The sequence below is a fragment of the Panulirus ornatus genome, chromosome 4 (genome assembly GCF_036320965.1).
Source record: "Panulirus ornatus isolate Po-2019 chromosome 4, ASM3632096v1, whole genome shotgun sequence".
Taxonomy (NCBI): domain Eukaryota; kingdom Metazoa; phylum Arthropoda; class Malacostraca; order Decapoda; family Palinuridae; genus Panulirus; species Panulirus ornatus.
Window position 1 is genome coordinate 50,938,143 of NC_092227.1, and position 19,062 is coordinate 50,957,204.

At 44.2% G+C, this 19,062-nt stretch overlaps 1 protein-coding gene across 8 annotated transcripts in view; it reads right to left on the reverse strand.

Moving 5' to 3' along the window:
- LOC139766161 (sodium channel protein 1 brain-like) overlaps positions 1–19,062 on the reverse strand; it is a 940,735-nt gene that overhangs the window by 568,441 nt on the left and 353,232 nt on the right. For all 8 annotated transcript variants that reach the window (XM_071694448.1, XM_071694434.1, XM_071694479.1 and 5 more), the window contains one exon: positions 3,964–4,144. In XM_071694448.1, coding sequence (XP_071550549.1) covers positions 3,964–4,144 — 181 coding nt within the window. The remainder of the gene's footprint in view (positions 1–3,963; positions 4,145–19,062) is intronic.

A 19,062-nucleotide genomic window follows, 5' to 3' on the forward strand; every position in this document is an offset into this window, starting at 1 on the left:
TGTTATATATCCCTATCCGCTTTTTCTTCACATTTCATGTCAGGTCTTCAATATACAACGTTTGGTAATCTCAAAAAATTGATGAATTAACAAAAAAAAAAATGTCTGAGGTGGCAGATGTACACGTGACAGCGAGCGAAGTGACTACTTACTCCAGAGATGTGACTCAAATAACCTTATCAGTGTCAGGGCGTAGACAGCAGCCACCCAGGTATCACTGCCGGTCTGACGTACGGGGTGTGCTGAAGTGGTGCCCGTAACCCTCACACAGCACAAGTATTACTCTCATTATAACTGTGCTGGCGACGAGATGGTTTTCATGTTTCCCAAGAGACACAGTACACCGATCCTCTCTTTCTGTTTGACCTGTTCCCTTACCGTGCGCTCTTTTCTTACATTACTTTTATATTACTTTTCTACCTTTTAATATTCTCATTTTCTTCGTAACTACAGGTTTTAAAATAGAAATTAAATAAACGTACAGGCTGAAAGTGAGCGAGGCAGCGCGGCGGCTGCCCGTGGGAGGTAAACAAGGCGAGGGACGTGCTTGTAAATAGAGAGAAGTGATAAACGTAGTCACTAAATACTCCATTTTCTAAGAGAGTTTGGTGATGCACGGGCAGTACTTGGTAGATCTGACCAAACCAACGGACGTACTTGTCAGGGGAGAGTCAGTTGACCGACGTAGTTGTGGGTAAAGACAATTATCGATTCTTCTGCGTATAAAATATTTTCCAACAATTCTAGGCATAATTAAAACCTGATCACTATTATCATTACCATTATATCTATATTGTAATCAATATCATTATCATGTTATCATTAATTATCATCATCATTATCATTATTCATTGTTATTATTAGTATCATCACTATCATTTCTGAAGCTCTCACATTCATTACAATTACCATTAAAGTTGTTTTTCAACTTTATATTCTCGTCTCACACACCATTCTAAGGTACAGCAGTGTCTTAACCATTATCCTTTGTCTTACAGATATACAAGTAACACATCTCTGATGCCTGGCTGTGAGTTGTCAAAGTTTCAAGTTCACTTCATCAACGAAACGAGTTTCGAAACGGACGAATCACTTAGGCCTTCCGAGTCCCTTCGATACGTTTCATACATTTATATAATCTTTCAGGATGTTTGAATAATTCTAATCTTCGTTAACTGAGGAGGTCCCGTATAGGTTCAATGTACTCAAAACACAGCTATCATACCCTATATGGCTCGTAACACCTTGCTCAAGGTTCGTAACGCCATACTCGAGGGTCGCCACACCGTGCTCGAGGATAGTAACGCCGTGCTCGAGGCTCGTAACGCCGTGTTCAAGGGTCGTAACGCCGTGCTCAAGGGTCATAACGTCGTGCTCGAGGGTCGTAACGCCATTCTCAAGGGTCGTAACGCCGTGCTCGTGGGTCCTAACGCTGTGCTCAAGGTTCGTAACGGAATGTTCGAGGGTCGTAACGCCGTGCTCGAGGGTCGTATCGCATTGCTCGAGGGTCGTAACGCCATGCTCGAGGGTCGTAACGCCATGCTCGAGGGTCGTAACGCCGTGCTCAAGGGTCGTAACGCCGTGAACCACTCGCCAGGCAGCTCTGGGTCACATCCGTCACACTAAGCGTTTGTCGAGATCTTGCTTCCATGAATGTTGACGAGTCTCCTCCAAGTTCGTGGCGTAGTGGTTACTATCGCTGACGTGGAACTATGCACCGGCCCTCCAGGGTTCGAATCCTGAACAGCGCAGATGGCTCACAGATAACCCAGCTGCTCACCCTTCCCCCTTCGGAGCTGGTCGATACATGGGTACCAGGCGCAGGATGTGGTTTGTATACGTATACATGGAGTGCATGATGACCATGAATGGTGTATACAGATGCCCTTTCTCCATCCAGTGGCCCACGAAAAGAAATAAGTGGTCGAGAATCTCCCTCACCATTTAGAGATTTGGCCGATACATTTCCATGATTTGTATGAATATTCAGAAGACTTCCCCCCCAACGACAAACATGAGGGAAAATCTCCCAGATATCTCTTTTTAAACATCAATGGAATATTCATCCAAGAATCTCGTACAGAATTCACATGGATGTTTTGAAAGTTTCACAAGAATATTCTGAAAATGTTCACAAGAAAACTCGAAGGTATCCCAACCAAAACTGGAATATACGTGTTCTAATACCGCGAAATCTTCCCAGAGATTAATCGAATACGCTTCTCAAAAAAACGCCAATTTTGGTCCAGATTTCCTTCATATGTTTCAAATTGATTCCAGGAAAGGCAAGGAATAGTTTCCAGGTTATCGAATAATCATCGTGGGTCTTACGCTCACCTTCCATGAAAGAAATTTTCTAGAGTTACGCGCTACACACACACTGGCCACATCCCTCAACAACCAGCACCTGTTCCTGCAAAGATTTGCATCTCTTCCAGGAACTCTTCCTAATCGTTCCAAAATACGTCTTCTGCAGCAAAGTCAGACGCTGGTGATGTGTGTGTGTGTGTGTTACAGGGAGAGAATTTTACACACGTGTTGACCCGTCCAAAATTTGTGTACATGTACCATGAACTCCTGTGTGTGTACACACACACACACAAACCAGCCTCAGCCAGGTATCCATTTATTAGCCAGAACGAGAGTATGAAAAACACCTAAGTTGGGTAAGGGTATGCTGACACCTAGATTGGGTGTGGGCAGACTACCACGCCAAGGATTCAAACTCATGCTGGCCCGACCCCAGGAGAATCTATGCTCAGTCACGGTAAGTGCCGTTAACCACAACACCACGTGTGTACGTACGTATATACACTTCATATTATAAGGGGTAACTTCCTCTACCACAATATCTACCCAACTAGCAATATATATATATATATATATATATATATATATATATATATATATATATATATATATATATATATATATATGGCAGTTGCTCAAGACTGAGGTACCGACCGGGATAAAGTTAATACAGTGATTAAAACAGTGTGTGGCCTGACTACCTCCTGCCTACGTATACAACACAATTCCATTGTCTCTCCGGGGAAGTCGGTCTTGAACGCCTACCTTCGTTTTATACCGCCAGGAGGAGAGGAGCTTATCCCTCCTCACCAGGTCTCTTACGGCACGCCAGCACAAAGCCCGAGGCTGGGGAACAGTGGCTCAGCGAAAAAAAATTTGGTCGTCCTAAGATTTCCGGAGAAGCAATAAGAAATACGAAGTCGAGGACAGTACACAGCCTGGACAAAATGGGGTAGTCTCCCTATTAAAAGAAAATCACGACAAATCTCGAGTCGAAGAAAACGTTCCTGTATGCGAACACCTCATATGTCTGGGTAGTGTTATGGCCTGTGGTGCCTCCACAAGTTGCCATCTCTCACCGGCTACACATCCCTTGTTACCACGACTTGTGGGATCTACAAGTAGACAGTAATAAGTCTTCTGACAGTTACATGACGTATTTTTTTTTCGATATAATTGCGCATGATTTTTCACAGTCACTACAGAAGCTCCACACTTTTAAAAAAGAAAATTACTTCCAGAAGTCACGAATTCAATTAGCCATGACATTCACACCCCATCGTCGATGTCCAGCAACCCTGCACTTCACAACGCTTCCTAAAGTTCAGGAACATCACAGAAAACGCAGTCCTACACCAGCTACTCACCGTCACAGGCAACTGCAGTAGACTTCCTTCTGTGACCTCCAGAACGCCTGAAACCATCTTGCTCGATGCCACAGGAACATCTCTCGCCCTAACAAATACTGCAGGACAATCTGGCAATGTCCACTCATCACCAGGAACACATCCTTCAAAATATATCGCCTCCAATACACAACAACAACTTAAAATTTACCACCGCAACACAACAGGACCCAAACGACCTGTCCATGTTCAGGAAAATCATCCCACTTCCAGAGAAGTCATGCACATATTGAGGCAGGGTACTCACCGTCTCCACTCCTCGCTGGTGAAATTCGCGGGCATGTCTTTGACACACTTGTTCTTGAGTACACCCATGTACACCTGGAGGGCGAAGAGGGCGAACACCATCAAGCAGAACACCGTGAGTGTCATCACCTCCACCAGCTGCTTGATGCTGTTCAGCAGCGCGTTGATGATAGTCTTGAGACCTGCAGGGAGAGGAAGGTAGACACGGGTTAGTCCACACAGGCAGGGAGGAGGCCAGGGGTTAGTGTAGGTCCACACAGGTAGGGAGGAGGCCAGGGAATAGTGTAGGTCCACACAGGTAGGGAGGAGGTCAGGGAATAGTGTAGGTCCACACAGGTAGGGAGGAGGTCAGGGGTTAGTGTACGTCCACACAGGGGCAGGTCAGGTTTTAGGTTAGGTTCACACAGGGGCAGGTCAGGGGTTAGGTTAGGTCGACACATGGGGCAGGTCAGGGTTTAGGTTACGTCCACACGTGGGGCAGGTCAGGGTTTAGGTTAGGTCCACACAGGTAGGGAGGAGATCAGGGGTTAGTGTACGTCCACACAGGGGCAGGTCAGGGGTTAGGTTAGGTCCACACATGGCGCAGGTCAGGGTTTAGGTTAGGTCCACACATGGGGCAGGTCAGGTAGGGAGGTGGTCAGGGACAAGTAATACATCCACACAGGGAGCAGGTCAGGTAAGGGTGATCAGTCTGAGCCACATCACTGATGATCACGTCAGGCTACGGTCTGTTAGCCAGGCTACAGGGCCATAATGACAGCCCTGAGGCCTGGGGTCGTGAGGTGGGTCAGGGAGAAGGGGGGGGGGGGGGGGTCATCGAGTAAACGTGGGTCAAATGGGGGAGATGATGTGGCTCGTCCAGTGACCAGGGGAGGAAAAGGTTAATCAGGTCACAGGGCTACGAGAGGATGGTCAAGAGGAGGACGAGGAGGAGGAGGAGGGGTGAGGCAAGGTTAGAATGAGACAGGGGATAGTCGTGCGTCAGCTGGGTAGGAAGGGGAGAGTCAGGTTACGTGGAGGGGAGGAACTCCCGTCACACAAGATGTTGTGGCGTGGCTCAGGGGAGGAAATCATGACAGTGTTATACGACAGAAATCACTGTAGTCATGTAGAGAAAGGGTTCCTAGGAGTATATACATACATACATACATACATACATACATCATCCTTACACAACACCATTGTGTCCAGGTGTCTGTTATCTGGCACAGGAAACACAAACCTACAATTCATCAAACAAGACGTCACGTTTAATCATTAAGTAATTTGGAGAAAATTGTGTAGCTGCCTGGGGAACAGCTGGCCACCCAGGGTCCAGCTGAACTGTGTACTGCTCCGACGCCCCCATCCCTCCCCACATACCCCACTGAACTTTTCTCAATGGTTGTTAACAGTTATCGCGTTACAATTATAACTTTATATCTATCTATCTACCTATGTATCTATCTATCTATAATGAAACCACCTTTAGATTTTTTGTGGGGGGTTGGGGGAGCTCCTGCAGCGGGATAAACAGAGTTTCACAAATGCACTCACAAAAAAAAACATGAGTAAAGTCAGATATATATACATGGAGACACCTTTCCTGTGTTATGAGGCATCATGAGAGTAACAAACACCGTACAAAGCAGGTACATATATTTAATGAGGTCATTTAGGCTGGGTTAAGTGAGGTCATCCGGATGACCTGAGCTGACCTGTCAGGCTCTGGCTAGGTGAAAAGGTACATATCACAGATGAAGGTGGTCATTACTCCGTCGTTTATATATAACGAGTGCAGTTCAACATAATGTCCTTTTCATATGTAGATGAGCTTCAGTATGACTGCACAATGTGTCCTCACGCAACATAGATCGTTCTCACAATGGAGGAACTTTGTTTCCACGTCTCATGCGGTAATTATATGTATGAGGTTTTATGCTGGATTATCATGCTGGCCGATTCTACACATGATGTTGGCTAATCTGTATCTCTAACTCTTCCCTTGTCTCACCGATATAACCCTTATCTTATCCTACTCAAGGGTTATTGCAATATACGAACAGTCACGTCCTTAAGGCTATGATGCATCATATTGCTTTCAAGTCTATTGTCAAATATGAGACCAAGCACATTTTTTTTTAAACTAAAAAAAAAAAAAATACAAGAATCGTTAAAATATGCGTTTCAAGTATTTTCTCGCGTGTTGTGCGCATTTTTATATATATTTTTTTTATCAATATCATGAAGACCAGATCTAGATGTAATGATATGTATGTAATGTCAACCTAGCTATTCATCCACCTCTAAAAGACGGTCGATAAAATGGGTAACTGGCTAAGACTAGTGTGCGTGCGTATATATATATACATATATATATATATATATATATATATATATATATATATATATATATATTTGTGTGTGTGTTTGCTTTGAAGAATGTCCGAGAAATACCTGGAAAAACAGATGGATTTGTATGTAGCATTTATGGATCTGGAGAAGGCATATGATAGAGTTGATAGAGGTGCTCTGTGGAAGGTATTAAAAGTATATGGTATGGGAAGTTGAAATGTATAGGTATGTATATGTGCGTGTATGTATATACATGTGTATATGGGTGGGTTGGGCTATTCATTCGTCTGTTTCCTTGCGCTACCTCGCTAACGAGGGAGACAGTGACAAAGTATAATACATAAAATATATAAATAAATAAATATTGTCCCATTACTCCTCGTACCCTTTCTCCACCTACACTCTCATATATATATATATATATATATATATATATATATATATATATATATATATATATATATATATATATATCGTCTCAACTATCAAAAGAAGAAAATGTTGCTGGTGTTATTCAAGGAGCAGACCCTTAACCTTCGACCACTTAACCTTTGACCTTATCGCATTTTCTCATTTCTAATTCTGGCATGGCAACCTTATCCACTCAATATTGTTATAATTTAATGTACCAAAGTTTGTTTTCATCTTAATCCCTTTGAATACGACTATACGACCCTCTAGATCAGGCCCTTCAAAGTAGACCGTCATAGTCTAGGGCCACTCCGTTGTACTCAAGGGTCGTACCGTTGTACTTTAAGGTCAATACATCATGCCCAAAGGTCCTACCATCGTACTCAAGGTTTGTACCGTCGTACTCAAGGGTTGTACCGTCGTACTCAAGGGTTGTACCGTCATATTCAAGGTTTGTACCGTCGTACTCAAGGGTTGTACCGTCATATTCAAGGGTTGTACTTTCGTAGTCAAGGGTTGCACTGTCGTACTCAAGGGTTGTACCGTCATAATCAAGGGTTGCACTGTCGTACTCAAGGGTTGTACCGTCATAATCAAGGGTTGTACCTTCGTACTCAAAGATCTACTCAACATGTTCTTGGCAGAAGCGTCGTACTTAAGGGCTGTACTGTCGAACACAAGGGTCGTACCGACGTGTTCAAGGGTCGTGCCGTGGCAGTGTGTATGTCTGACAACCACGCACACATGACGTCATACAACGTTGCTGACCGAGTGTTCGGTAGTCACTCATAACCACGACAACTACAACTCGTTACGTTCCACACAGTCGTAGTCTGCAACAACATGCGCCTAACTCAGTGATACAGGGGGTCAATTTTCGTCCCGGATACGGAGTATCTGCGCGACTGAGGTCTAACTTGGAGACAAAAAACTAAGTTATGATCCAGACACTTGGTGTACGCGCCCCACGGATCTAACTTAGTTATAAAATGCATTAAGTTGCGTCCCAAAATACTCAGTATCAGCGCGACTGGAGTCTAACTTGGAGATAAAAGATCTAAGTTAGGGTCCAGACTCTTGGTATGTGCGCCACACCTGTCTAACTCAGTGATCAAAGGACATAGTTACGTTTTACATACTTGTATCCACATCACAGGCGTTTAAACTGGAGATGGAATACCTTCATAAATCTTCACAAAAATTCCTTTTTTTTATGAACTGACATGACACAGGTAAAACATGCCCTAACTGAGGACATCTCGATTAAAATGATAAAGAGAGAAAACAGTGAGAAAATTGATCAGGAGTGAGGAAGTGTTTTGCAGAAGGAGCCCAAATAAGTGAGCAGCACTCTACACTAGAGCGGGTATAGCCCCAGTGGATATGGAATACCTACTTCAAAGAAAAGTAATGAGAACCCCTATACAGCATACCAAGCCTCTAGGATGCGGAGTCTGGATTGTTGATCATGTGGGGTTTACAGAAGAGACTGGAGGATATGGCTATGTTTAGCATGATTATGTTAGCACAAGGTAGTACAGGTATGATATGGGGTGCTTTGAAATTGATCTGGGGCAAACGAGTGACAGAATGAGATACAAGGTAGAAATTGCGTCTCTGGACTACTGAATTTTACGAGGTTATGTGTAGAGTGAAAAAGAGAACGAGTGAAAGAATTAGGAAGGAGGAGAGAAAGCGAGCAGTGTGTAAAGTGAAATCATGAGCCTAATAGTGAATATGGCAATAAGTTGATGAGAAAAGATCATTTATGAAGAGAAGAAAGGCAGAAGGCTATAGGAAAGAACCCTACGGCACACCACTGTTGATAGGATAGGTGGGAGAATTCGTGTTGTTATCAAGTGTCGGGTTTTTAGACAGACGAAATGGACGACCAAGTATCAAGGCTAGCCCAGAGGTGGACTACCTCAGGACACTCGAGGGTATGCCGACTAGGCAGGAACAGTTTAGAACTACGGTCTATTGTGGTTATAGACGGCGGGTTAGCGGAGTGGAAAAGCAGTGGATACAACGGGACGAGCAGACTCCTGCTGCTTACTCATCCCAAGTGGTATGTGTCTGGAATATGTCTCTCCATCTAGTACACGTCTGGGGTGCGCCAACCTCCCTCAACACTGGTCAGGAATATCCCGTCCATCATGTCCCGGATACTTCCTCCCTCCCCATCTAATAGAGGTCAGGGATGCCCCTCCTCTAGTGCAGGTCAGGGATGCCCCTCCTCTAGTGCAGGTCAGGGATGCCCCTCCTCTAGTGCAGGTCAGGGATGCCCCTCCTCTAGTGCAGGTCAGGGATGCCCCTCCTCTAGTGCAGGTCAGGGATGCCCCTCCTCTAGTGCAGGTCAGGGAACATCCCTTAGGTCCTTCCTCGTCGGTTGGAGGTTTCCACCAAAGCGATACGATCACATCACGTTAGAATTGCGCACTACACAAGACGGCTCGTCTGTTGATCGCGCACTACACAAGACGGCTCGTCTGTTGATCGCGCACTACACAAGACGGCTCGTCTGTTGATCGCGCACTACACAAGACGGCTCGTCTGTTGATCGCGCACTACACAAGACGGCTCGTCTGTTGATCGAGAGTGAATTCAAAATTGATCTTTTTCGGAACACTTCGGCGGGAGCCTGATTGAACATTCTACAAAGTTTGGTCGAGATCGGCGAGAAATTGCAGGAGTTAGACCCGCTAGTAAAAAGAGAAATCGACAAACCCCGAGCGTCTATAGACGGTGCTAACAGACATATAGACGGAGAAAATGCCGGTTAAACAACCTGATAGGGAGGCGCACATACGGGCCCAAGGCACATATAGGTAGAGATAAAGGATAAAATATCCCACCAGCATATGGTGAGATTACAGGCTAATCACAGTGACTGCAAACATACGGTCTTCAGCAAGACGGTGTGATCAATGAGCTGGACGATACGATCACTGAGCAGATGGCAAGGCCTTTGGGAATAAAGGCGTGGCTTCTGATATGACCCTTAACGTTGACAGGACAAATGCCACGCCCAACTTGCCAAAGCCTCGTCGCAATGTACTCAAAGGGTCGTACCATTGTTCTTTTCGTTCGCCCTTAAATGTTGTACCGGTCGAACTCAACTGCTTCAGGACTAAACTGAATGTAGTGACAAACACAGGTACTCGACTCTCTCCCCGGTCACATGACCACAGGACAGCCAATGATCGACTGAAACTCAGTTTTTCCACAGCTTAACCAAAGCAATTCCTCCTGAAGATGACGTAGTGTACATGCGACAACGCTCACATACATATGACCTTTTCCAGGCATCAGCGGATAAAGCATAACTTAAATCATTCAACACTTTGTCAAAGACAAAGTCGCATCAGATTTTGCAGGCGTAACGCGCAACTAAGCCGGGTTGCTACTGTATCAAGATGTATTAATCATCGAACTTGCAAATAGACCTTTGAATTTTCAGATTCCCTGAACGAATTCATCGTATGAGTGAAACTATTATACCATTTTTCAGCCTGAAACAAGTGGTTGGTTTACAAGTAATGCTACAGTGTTCGTTCCCGTGTTCTTACGTGGCGGAAACACTACAGCGATGACAATTATACTAAGAAACCCCGCGGCGAATCGTCTGCGGAGGAGGAGGAGAAGAGAGGCCAACTGCGCCACCAGGCAATAGATGGCGTTGGTTGCAGAGTGGTGATGCTGACGCGAGTCTGTTTGTTAACACAGTGCATCTTGAATGCCAGCTTGTTGACATTTCACTAACGCTCCCGACAGGGTCGCTGTTGTTTCCAGATATTTTCAGACAGCTTTGTGTACGTTAACTCTCAGAGCAAGAGGTGGGGAAACATGTCCAGTACAACCCTAGTTTTTCGTTTCTTTTATAACCATTAGCGTCGCAACACTTCGTGGCAATAACGCGCGATTCCCATAGCGTCTAGGGTAGACGGCTTTCGCAAATGAAGTCGTTCGATGGTTATGATAACGAGATGGCATGAACGAATCAAGAAAACATTACGACGAACTGTCTTTGGCGATACGTTATATGATGAATTGTCTCAAAACTAATGGAGTTACCGCACTTGTGAACAAACTTATATATTCATCACAGACACAAAAACACAAACACGAGGGTAAATCCATCTTCCCATAACACATGAATAGTACACACACACACACACACACACACACACACACACACACACACACACACACTTTTTTTCCCCAACATGTTAAGACACACCGGAGGCCAGTATATGAATTTAAGCAAGAAGCAAATTTGAAAAGACATGAAGAAGTAGAAAATGAACGGAATGAAGCGAGTTATGAGATAGCGAATATGGACAAATCATTTTTTCTAATTTGAATAAAACTGTGTAATAGTTGAGAACGTTCAAGAGCTGGAGGCCCCCACGAATTCTGCCCCCCCTCCCCCAACGTACAATGCAAATAAGTGATCACGCTAAGTTACATACACATAAAACACGCACACTCACACATGCAAAGGTATAAACACATACGAAAATACACACATCCACACGACTATGATGTTCTAAATCAACAACACGACTGCTGTACACACACACACACACACACACACACGAACCAACAGGCGTTATGTCTGGCAGACACGAGTACGAGAATTCTTACATTCTTATCCTATTTTCTGTGATTTGTTGGAGTTCTTCCGTTTTCTATTTCGAAAGAAAATGTGAAAAAAAAAGAAAACAGTGGTTAGTGACTAGACGACACATTGTCTCATTGTTAACTGTGACGTTTCAAGCATACAAACACAAAATGCTGATAGATGAAATAGGCAAAAGTAGACAATTATAACGCATGTAAACTAATATGGCAACTAATGACACGATCAAAACATAATCCCCACACACACGACCCTGATCCAACACACACGACCCTGATCCAGTATTTAACTGCAGATAATCAAAGGCACTATATCTCCTTCCAAATGAATGATGATCGAAGAAAAATTAAATACCTGTATAAGGTATTTGAAGTATGAGTCTTCGCTATTCAGTGAACACTGCATGGACTAAAAATCGCTCCTTTTTAGGATCTCAGCACGCGAATATCCTTTGCTCTGATATATGTCTCTTACAAACACACGATTTCCCTGTATCATATGTGTATTATTAGTTAAGAAAGGAAAGGATAATGGCCGGACTTGTAATATGTTACTGCCTCGTCTAGTTGCCAACCTGACTTTTCTACATTCGTAAAAGAAAATGGGTTAGAACACGTAAGCCTTCAGGCGGATCAAACCTCAACAAAATCTGGTAAAAACATTCCATTCTAAAGAAAGTAATGAAATAATATCAAAATATAATGAAAAAAATCAGATTAAAGATGAATAACCACCACAAGGCCAAGAAAAATGGAGGACTACAATGAACGGATAATGAATATTCTCTGTATAGCAGTGACTTCCACAGAGTCATACAGTAGCAGCGAAGGAACACCAGCGCCTCTCTCGTCCACAGGTGGAACTAAACTCTACTCTTACCAGTGAAAAAGGAAAACAAACCCATGACACACACGGGCGGCCACTTACCATCCAAATGATCTGTGTCGGTCGCCATAATGAGGCTAAATGTCCCTCGCTTAACGACCTAACCAGGTATAATGGACATAATGACATAATGAGATATTGGAGCTAAACAACAGGTGCGGCCGGTCAAGGGCCACTGAGAGAGAGAGAGAGAGAGAGAGAGAGAGAGAGAGAGAGAGAGAGAGAGAGAGAGAGAGAGAGAGAGAGAGAGAGAGAACGCTGAGTGATAATGGCACGACGTGAGAGCAATGGAAAGGTTAGCAAGGAAGGAATGATGGAAAGAGCACAAAGTGAGAGTGATGGAGAGTACTCGGCGAGGCTGAAGGACCGAGCGCCAAGTGAGAGCAAGCATGAAGAGAGCGCCATGCGGGAGTAATAAAGTGAACGCCAAGTGAGAGTAATGAAGAGAGCGTTAAGTGAGAGTAATGGAGGGGGCACCAGGTGAGGATGCTGCAGAGAATGCTAAGCGAGTTCGATGGCGAGAACACCAAGTGAGAGTGATGGTGATAACATCAAGTGAGAGGCGTGGAGATCATGCCAAGTGAGAGTGATGAGGAAGAGAGTAGTAAGCGCGAGGTAAGAGGGAGCGAGAACGGAGAATGACAAAACTGTTGGCAGTGATAGTATGACGCGATGAGCCTCCAGTGAGAGTGGTGATAGTGATAAGAGTGAGAGTGGTGATAGGGATAAGAGTGAGAGTGGTGATAGGGATAAGAGTGAGTGGTGATAGTGATAAGAGTGAGAGTGGTGATAGGGATAAGAGTGAGAGTGGTGATAGTGATAAGAGTGAGAGTGGTGATAGTGATAAGAGTGAGAGTGGTGATAGGGATAAGAGTGAGAGTGGTGATAGTGATAAGAGTGAGAGTGGTGATAGTGATAAGAGTGAGAGTGGTGATAGGAATAAGAGTGAGTGGTGATAGTGATAAGAGTGAGAGTGGTGATAGGGATAAGAGTGAGAGTGGTGATAGTGATAAGAGTGAGAGTGGTGATAGTGATAAGAGTGAGAGTGGTGATAGGGATAAGAGTGAGAGTGGTGATAGTGATAAGAGTGAGAGTGGTGATAGGGATAAGAGTGAGAGTGGTGATAGTGATAAGAGTGAGAGTGGTGATAGGGATAAGAGTGAGAGTGGTGATAGGGATAAGAGTCGAGAGTGGTGATAGGGATAAGAGTGAGAGTGGTGATAGTGATAAGAGTGAGAGTGGTGATAGGAATAAGAGTGAGAGTGGTGATAGTGATAAGAGTGAGAGTGGTGATAGGGATAAGAGTGAGTGGTGATAGGGATAAGAGTCGAGAGTGGTGATAGGGATAAGAGTCGAGAGTGGTGATAGGAATAAGAGTGAGAGTGGTGATAGGGATAAGAGTGAGTGGTGATAATGAGAGTGAGAGTGGTGATAATGATGAGAGTGAGAGTGACGATGCAGATGATCATGAGCCACAAAGACAAGGAAATCAGGCAGAGATGGACGACATGAGAATGGGAATTACTACATACGGTGAGAGCAGAGTGAGAGTAGGCACGACAATCTGGCAATAAAGAGAGCACTAAGTGAGAGGCGCTGGAAAGCAATCGCCAGGAAATGCTATAAATAGAGCGCCAAGTGAGCGTGTCAGGAAGAGAGAGCCAAGAGAGAGTGGCATAAAGAGAGCGCCGAGGGAGAGTGTCATGATGAGGTAGCCATGCGAGTGCCATCACGAAGGCGCCAAGTGAGAGTCTGGAAAAGAGCGCCAAGAGAGGCTGTCGCGAGGGAGGGGGGGACGTCAAGTGAGTGTTAGTAAGAGGGCGCCAAGTGAGAGTGCCCCATTTAGAGAGTGCTAAGCGGGAGTGTCATGAAGAGAGCGCCAAGTGACAGTGCTTGGGGGTCGAGAGTGAAGGAAGAGTGAGAGAGGCGATGATGGCACAGGGAGCCCGATTTAAAGAGTCAACAATAACGGTAAAAGAGCGCCAAGTGAGAGGTGAGGGATTGAGGCATCAAGGGGCAACCGGGAGAGTTTGACAGTGTTGATAAGGCGAGGGCAATTACCAGCCAGCTTGAAAGAGGACGGGGGAGGGAGGGAGGGAGGGAGTGGGGAGGGAGGGAGGGAGGAGTGGGTGGAGGGAGGGAGTGGGTGGAAGGAGGGAGGGAGGAGAGGGAAGCCTTGTGGAGTGTGATAATGGCCAGTGCAGTGCGACCCCGGCCGAGGAGACACCAAGGGTGAGAGCTGGGAGAGAGAGAGAGAGAGAGAGAGAGAGAGAGAGAGAGAGAGAGAGAGAGAGAGAGAGAGAGAGAGAGAGAGAGAGAGAAAGGAGAGGTGGCAGGCGGAAGACAGCGGAAAAAAAAAAAGTTGAGAGAAAGTGGGAGGAAGGAGGAAAAAAAACGAAGGGGACAGAGGAGCCAGCCGTAATTGGGAGAGGTAGGAAGGGGGAGAAAGGAAGGAGCCAGAAATAGAGGCAGAGACTATTACACCGAAGGGAGAGAAAGAGAGAGAGAGAGAGAGAGAGAGAGAGAGAGAGAGAGAGAGAGAGAGAGAGAGAGAGAGAGAGCCTGTATTCCGGGGCTGCCTGAAGTAGTTATTTTCTCATATGCGTAAGACAAATACGCACAGAAAAATCTCGGTTTAGACAAAATTCAGTTACAACCGGTACCTAATACTCTCCTCCGGCTGTTTCTAGAAACTTTTGCCAAGATACCAAAGCAAAACTTGCCACACATTCCTCATTATACGAATATACTTCCATCATTTCATTGCCTCCAGGTCACCTTCACAAGCTGGTTTCTTCACAAATCAGAAGAGCATATCAAGATATACCCATCTGATATCGCTCTGTCATATCTAAATTGCTGTGTGTTAAGTTTTGAGATGTTTATGGCGGCTTCGTGAGCGGGTGGTCAGCCGGGGAAGGAAAGTCTTGCCTCTTACTCCGTCCATCTAAATTTCCACATTGCCATCATCAGTGGTAACATATGATGCTTATGCGTAAAAGGTAAACAATATTTCTTTTCATAAACGGTATATAATGGAAGGATGGGAAGCCCAAAAAAGAAAATAAGATCCGGGATTGATAACATACAGCTCTCGAGATCGTCCCTACGTGACTTGACAGGACAGACAAGAAAACTGGTTGTGTGTATCAAGGGACAATGAACTCGACCTTAATGGTGCCTACGATGCTGACGGTGATGGTTGTTGACATACTGCCCTTGCCAACTATAAGTCCTGACCAGACATGACCACGCACTTAACACAGAGCATTCGCATGTAAGGTAATCAATATGTTTTTATTACATTGCATCATCTTTGTTTGTAAGGATGGGAATTATGACTGCAGTCTTGATAGCACTGTCACTTAGATCCCTGGGATCCTGAGGCACTCACACAGCAGGCAGCGTCTAGCGCGCGGGTGAACAGGTCATAAAGTTTGATGATGTGCGAGTGTCACTGTGGGGCAAGAACAGGAGACCTGGGGAGTACGTGTTTGTGTCTCCAATACGGAAGTTGAAGCCTAAGCATGAGAGGCCTTATGCTGTGTTTGCAGTGCTAGAAAAGTGGTTGATGTCCAGACAGAAGATGGGAAAGTGTAACCTGCACATGTCTGAGGGGTAGGGTTTCAATTGGCTGTATTTCTAGTGATGTTTAAGACTGGGTTAGGAGGGCGGGTGAGTAGTGCTTCTTGGCGGTCATTTCGGTGTGGATCTTTTTTTTTCAAAGCTGTGTTTCTTTAGGGAAGGGAGGATCTCCAAGGTTATTACACCGTAGAAGTGTGAGGCAGGGGTGAGTTCTACTTGGGTGTTGGGGGTTCGTTATGAAGCGGGCTGGACGGCATGGGTTTCACCCTATTGCAAAGGGCTTGAGGGCCGTGCATAATGAGGTAAGATTAAACTTTAATTCTCACGACCAAGTCCTCTTGTTTTCAAATCATCTTTATTCTAAACAGGAGAATTTCAAACTCACATCTGACGTATAAATTATTAATGTTCTTTCATTTTTATACGCAGTAACTATGCTACTAAACAACGCCTCTGAAACCAGTTTGTAGGAAGCCTACGTACACAGGGTTGTGTGCACTTCGTCTCTGTTATTCCTGCTGCATTAAACGTAATCTCATTCATGCTTTGACGAAGAAGAGCTTTTAGCATTTGTTCAAATTACCTCAGACTCAATGAGAATCAGTATTTTTTACCAACACATTCATACGATAACGAGTTCCTTGTAATTTTAGGAACGTATTCATGAGAAAAGCCTCCACCGATTCGTTAATTAAAGAAAAAAGAAAAAAAACTTGCAAGAGCAGTGGTCCATTTGCTATTATACAAACAGACCAACAGAGTTTCAATCTAGGAAATAAACCTAAAAAAAAAAAAAAAAATAATTGCATTCAAGACAAAGGATTTAAAAGATTATTTGAATTAAATGACGTAATTCCCAGAGATTTACAATCTTCTCTTGTATACAAATACGTGCGTGCGGTGGCTGTAAGGCAATGTTGTATCTTGTTAAAACAAAGACACTTGCAACCGTGGACAGCGGAACAATCTGATCTCTCTGCTGGAGCGGACGCCCTAATGGCCAAACTACCATTCTCTACCATTAGAAATCACTCATGGGAAAATAATCACCCCATTTCAGAGTTCATGTCCTTAGTCTTGGACAGGAGCCCGTAGGAGCGGGATCTCCTGGTTATGAAGGCACAATAGACCTCTTGGTGCATGATCTCTAATGGTTCACACGAGAACTCTGCTAAACGACAGTTGGCTGGATGGTTATTTAGGGTTGAAACCTGACGACAGCCAGGATGATTAAGGTCTTTAATGTCACGTGATAAATACCGATGAAAAACGAACACCTTCATCTGGTGTTCAAGATATAAACATCTCCTTCAAGTGTCCAAGATAACATCCCCTTCAGGTGTTCAAGATAATAAAACCAAGTGTTCAAGATAATAACATCCCCTTCAAGTGTTCAAGATATCAACATCTCCTTCAGGTGTTCAAGATAATAACATCTTCAGGGGTTCAAGATAACATCACCTCCCTCAGGTGTTCAAGATAATAACATCTCCTTCAGGTGTTCAAGATAATAATACGAGGACCATAAAGACACACACACTGGTGGTGGAGAGAGTCATCACCATTAAGCAATATCCAACAAAACGAAAAGTGTTTTAAGAGCACATTAGTTACAAATAATGCCAACACGACAGACACCACTGCTGTGCTTGTGGCCCACGAAGACAATGGATCAACATGGAAATATTCATAATGAAGCTTGCTGTTATATGTAGTTATAGATGTTTTATATAGTATTCTGAATTGATTTTCTCTCGAATATCTATGGCAAAAATTAGTTTACCTTTTTTCCTTAATAAAGTTTTGATTTATGCTTCATTATTTTATTTCGTGGTAGATTACTACATGCCTGAACTACATACATGGGGAAATAAAGCCACAAAAATCTCTCTTGATTCTTCATTAGGGGAAAAGGTCCAGGGCACTGACGAATCTGGGAGGGGTTACTTGGAGGGCTTGTGGGAGCGTGGCGAAGAATAAGAAGGTTGAGGAAGATGAAGACAGCATCACAAATGTATCTGCAGTTTAAGGAGACGAGCAATTTTCCAAACCAAAGAAACTCAGTCGCAATGAGCCAGGTTCTAATTTTTTTCCCGAACAACAGAACGCCGGATGAAGGATATCTTACTGTAATATCACATCACCTACCACAGGGTGGCAACAGTCTCTGCAACACCGCGGCAGTCGGTCCACAGTCAACCCAGCTGTTCATCCATCCTAGGATTGGTCGATAAGATAGGTATCTGGCTCAGGCTAGGATATATATATATATATATATATATATATATATATATATATATATATATATATATATATATATTTTTTTTTTTTTTTTATTATACTTTGTCGCTGTCTCCCGCGTTTGCGAGGTAGCGCAAGGAAACAGACGATATATATATATATATATATATATATATATATATATATATATATATATATATATATCGTTAATGGGATGGCTTTGATTAGGGCCTCAGCTGTTCTTGCCGTCTAGGCTAAAAGAAAAAAAATATGCACGGCAGTTTCCTACACAGATGGTACACGGCCCTTGGTGCTTGCAGAGGGAGTGGTCAACAACTCTATATTTCAGCTGTGTCGACCATGGGTACCGTCTGAACCTGCCGACGTGTGGACGCTGCTTACAGTCGCTCCAGCACAGCTGGCGGAGGCATTCCTCTGTGTGCTTCTCATATAGCGTTCCATGTGTATGTGTGGACGTAGACACGGCTAGATCGCGATACAGTGAAGGTTAATGTATGACCTGTGTTTCGTAAGCTGACCCCGATAACGAGGTTAGACTATTCCTACTAACAACTTTTACTACCAATATCATCCTTCTCTCTGTTCTTACAAGTTAACATAGCTAAAAAAGAATAGAGCACCAACTGGGTAATAGATGAAGACAATCTTCTCTCTATCCTTAAAATTACCATCAAAAATAATCCAACACTAACAGGGTAATTGATGAAGACGTTAATACTCTCAGTGAACTCCGTCCTCACACTGGACACATTCGAAGGAGAAGAGGAATATTACGTCTCACCACACCAACACTGTCCACACCTTCACGCATCACAGCCACACACACAATACAGCACCAGTAACACAGGATACATCCATCCACCAGTGCTAAAGCAACACCCACATCGTAACACAACACAAAAACTGGTAGGGTTGTTCCCCGTAGAAAACGGGAAGCTCCAGTGTCTTCATCCGTTTTCTGTCCAAAGTGGCTCCTCTTCA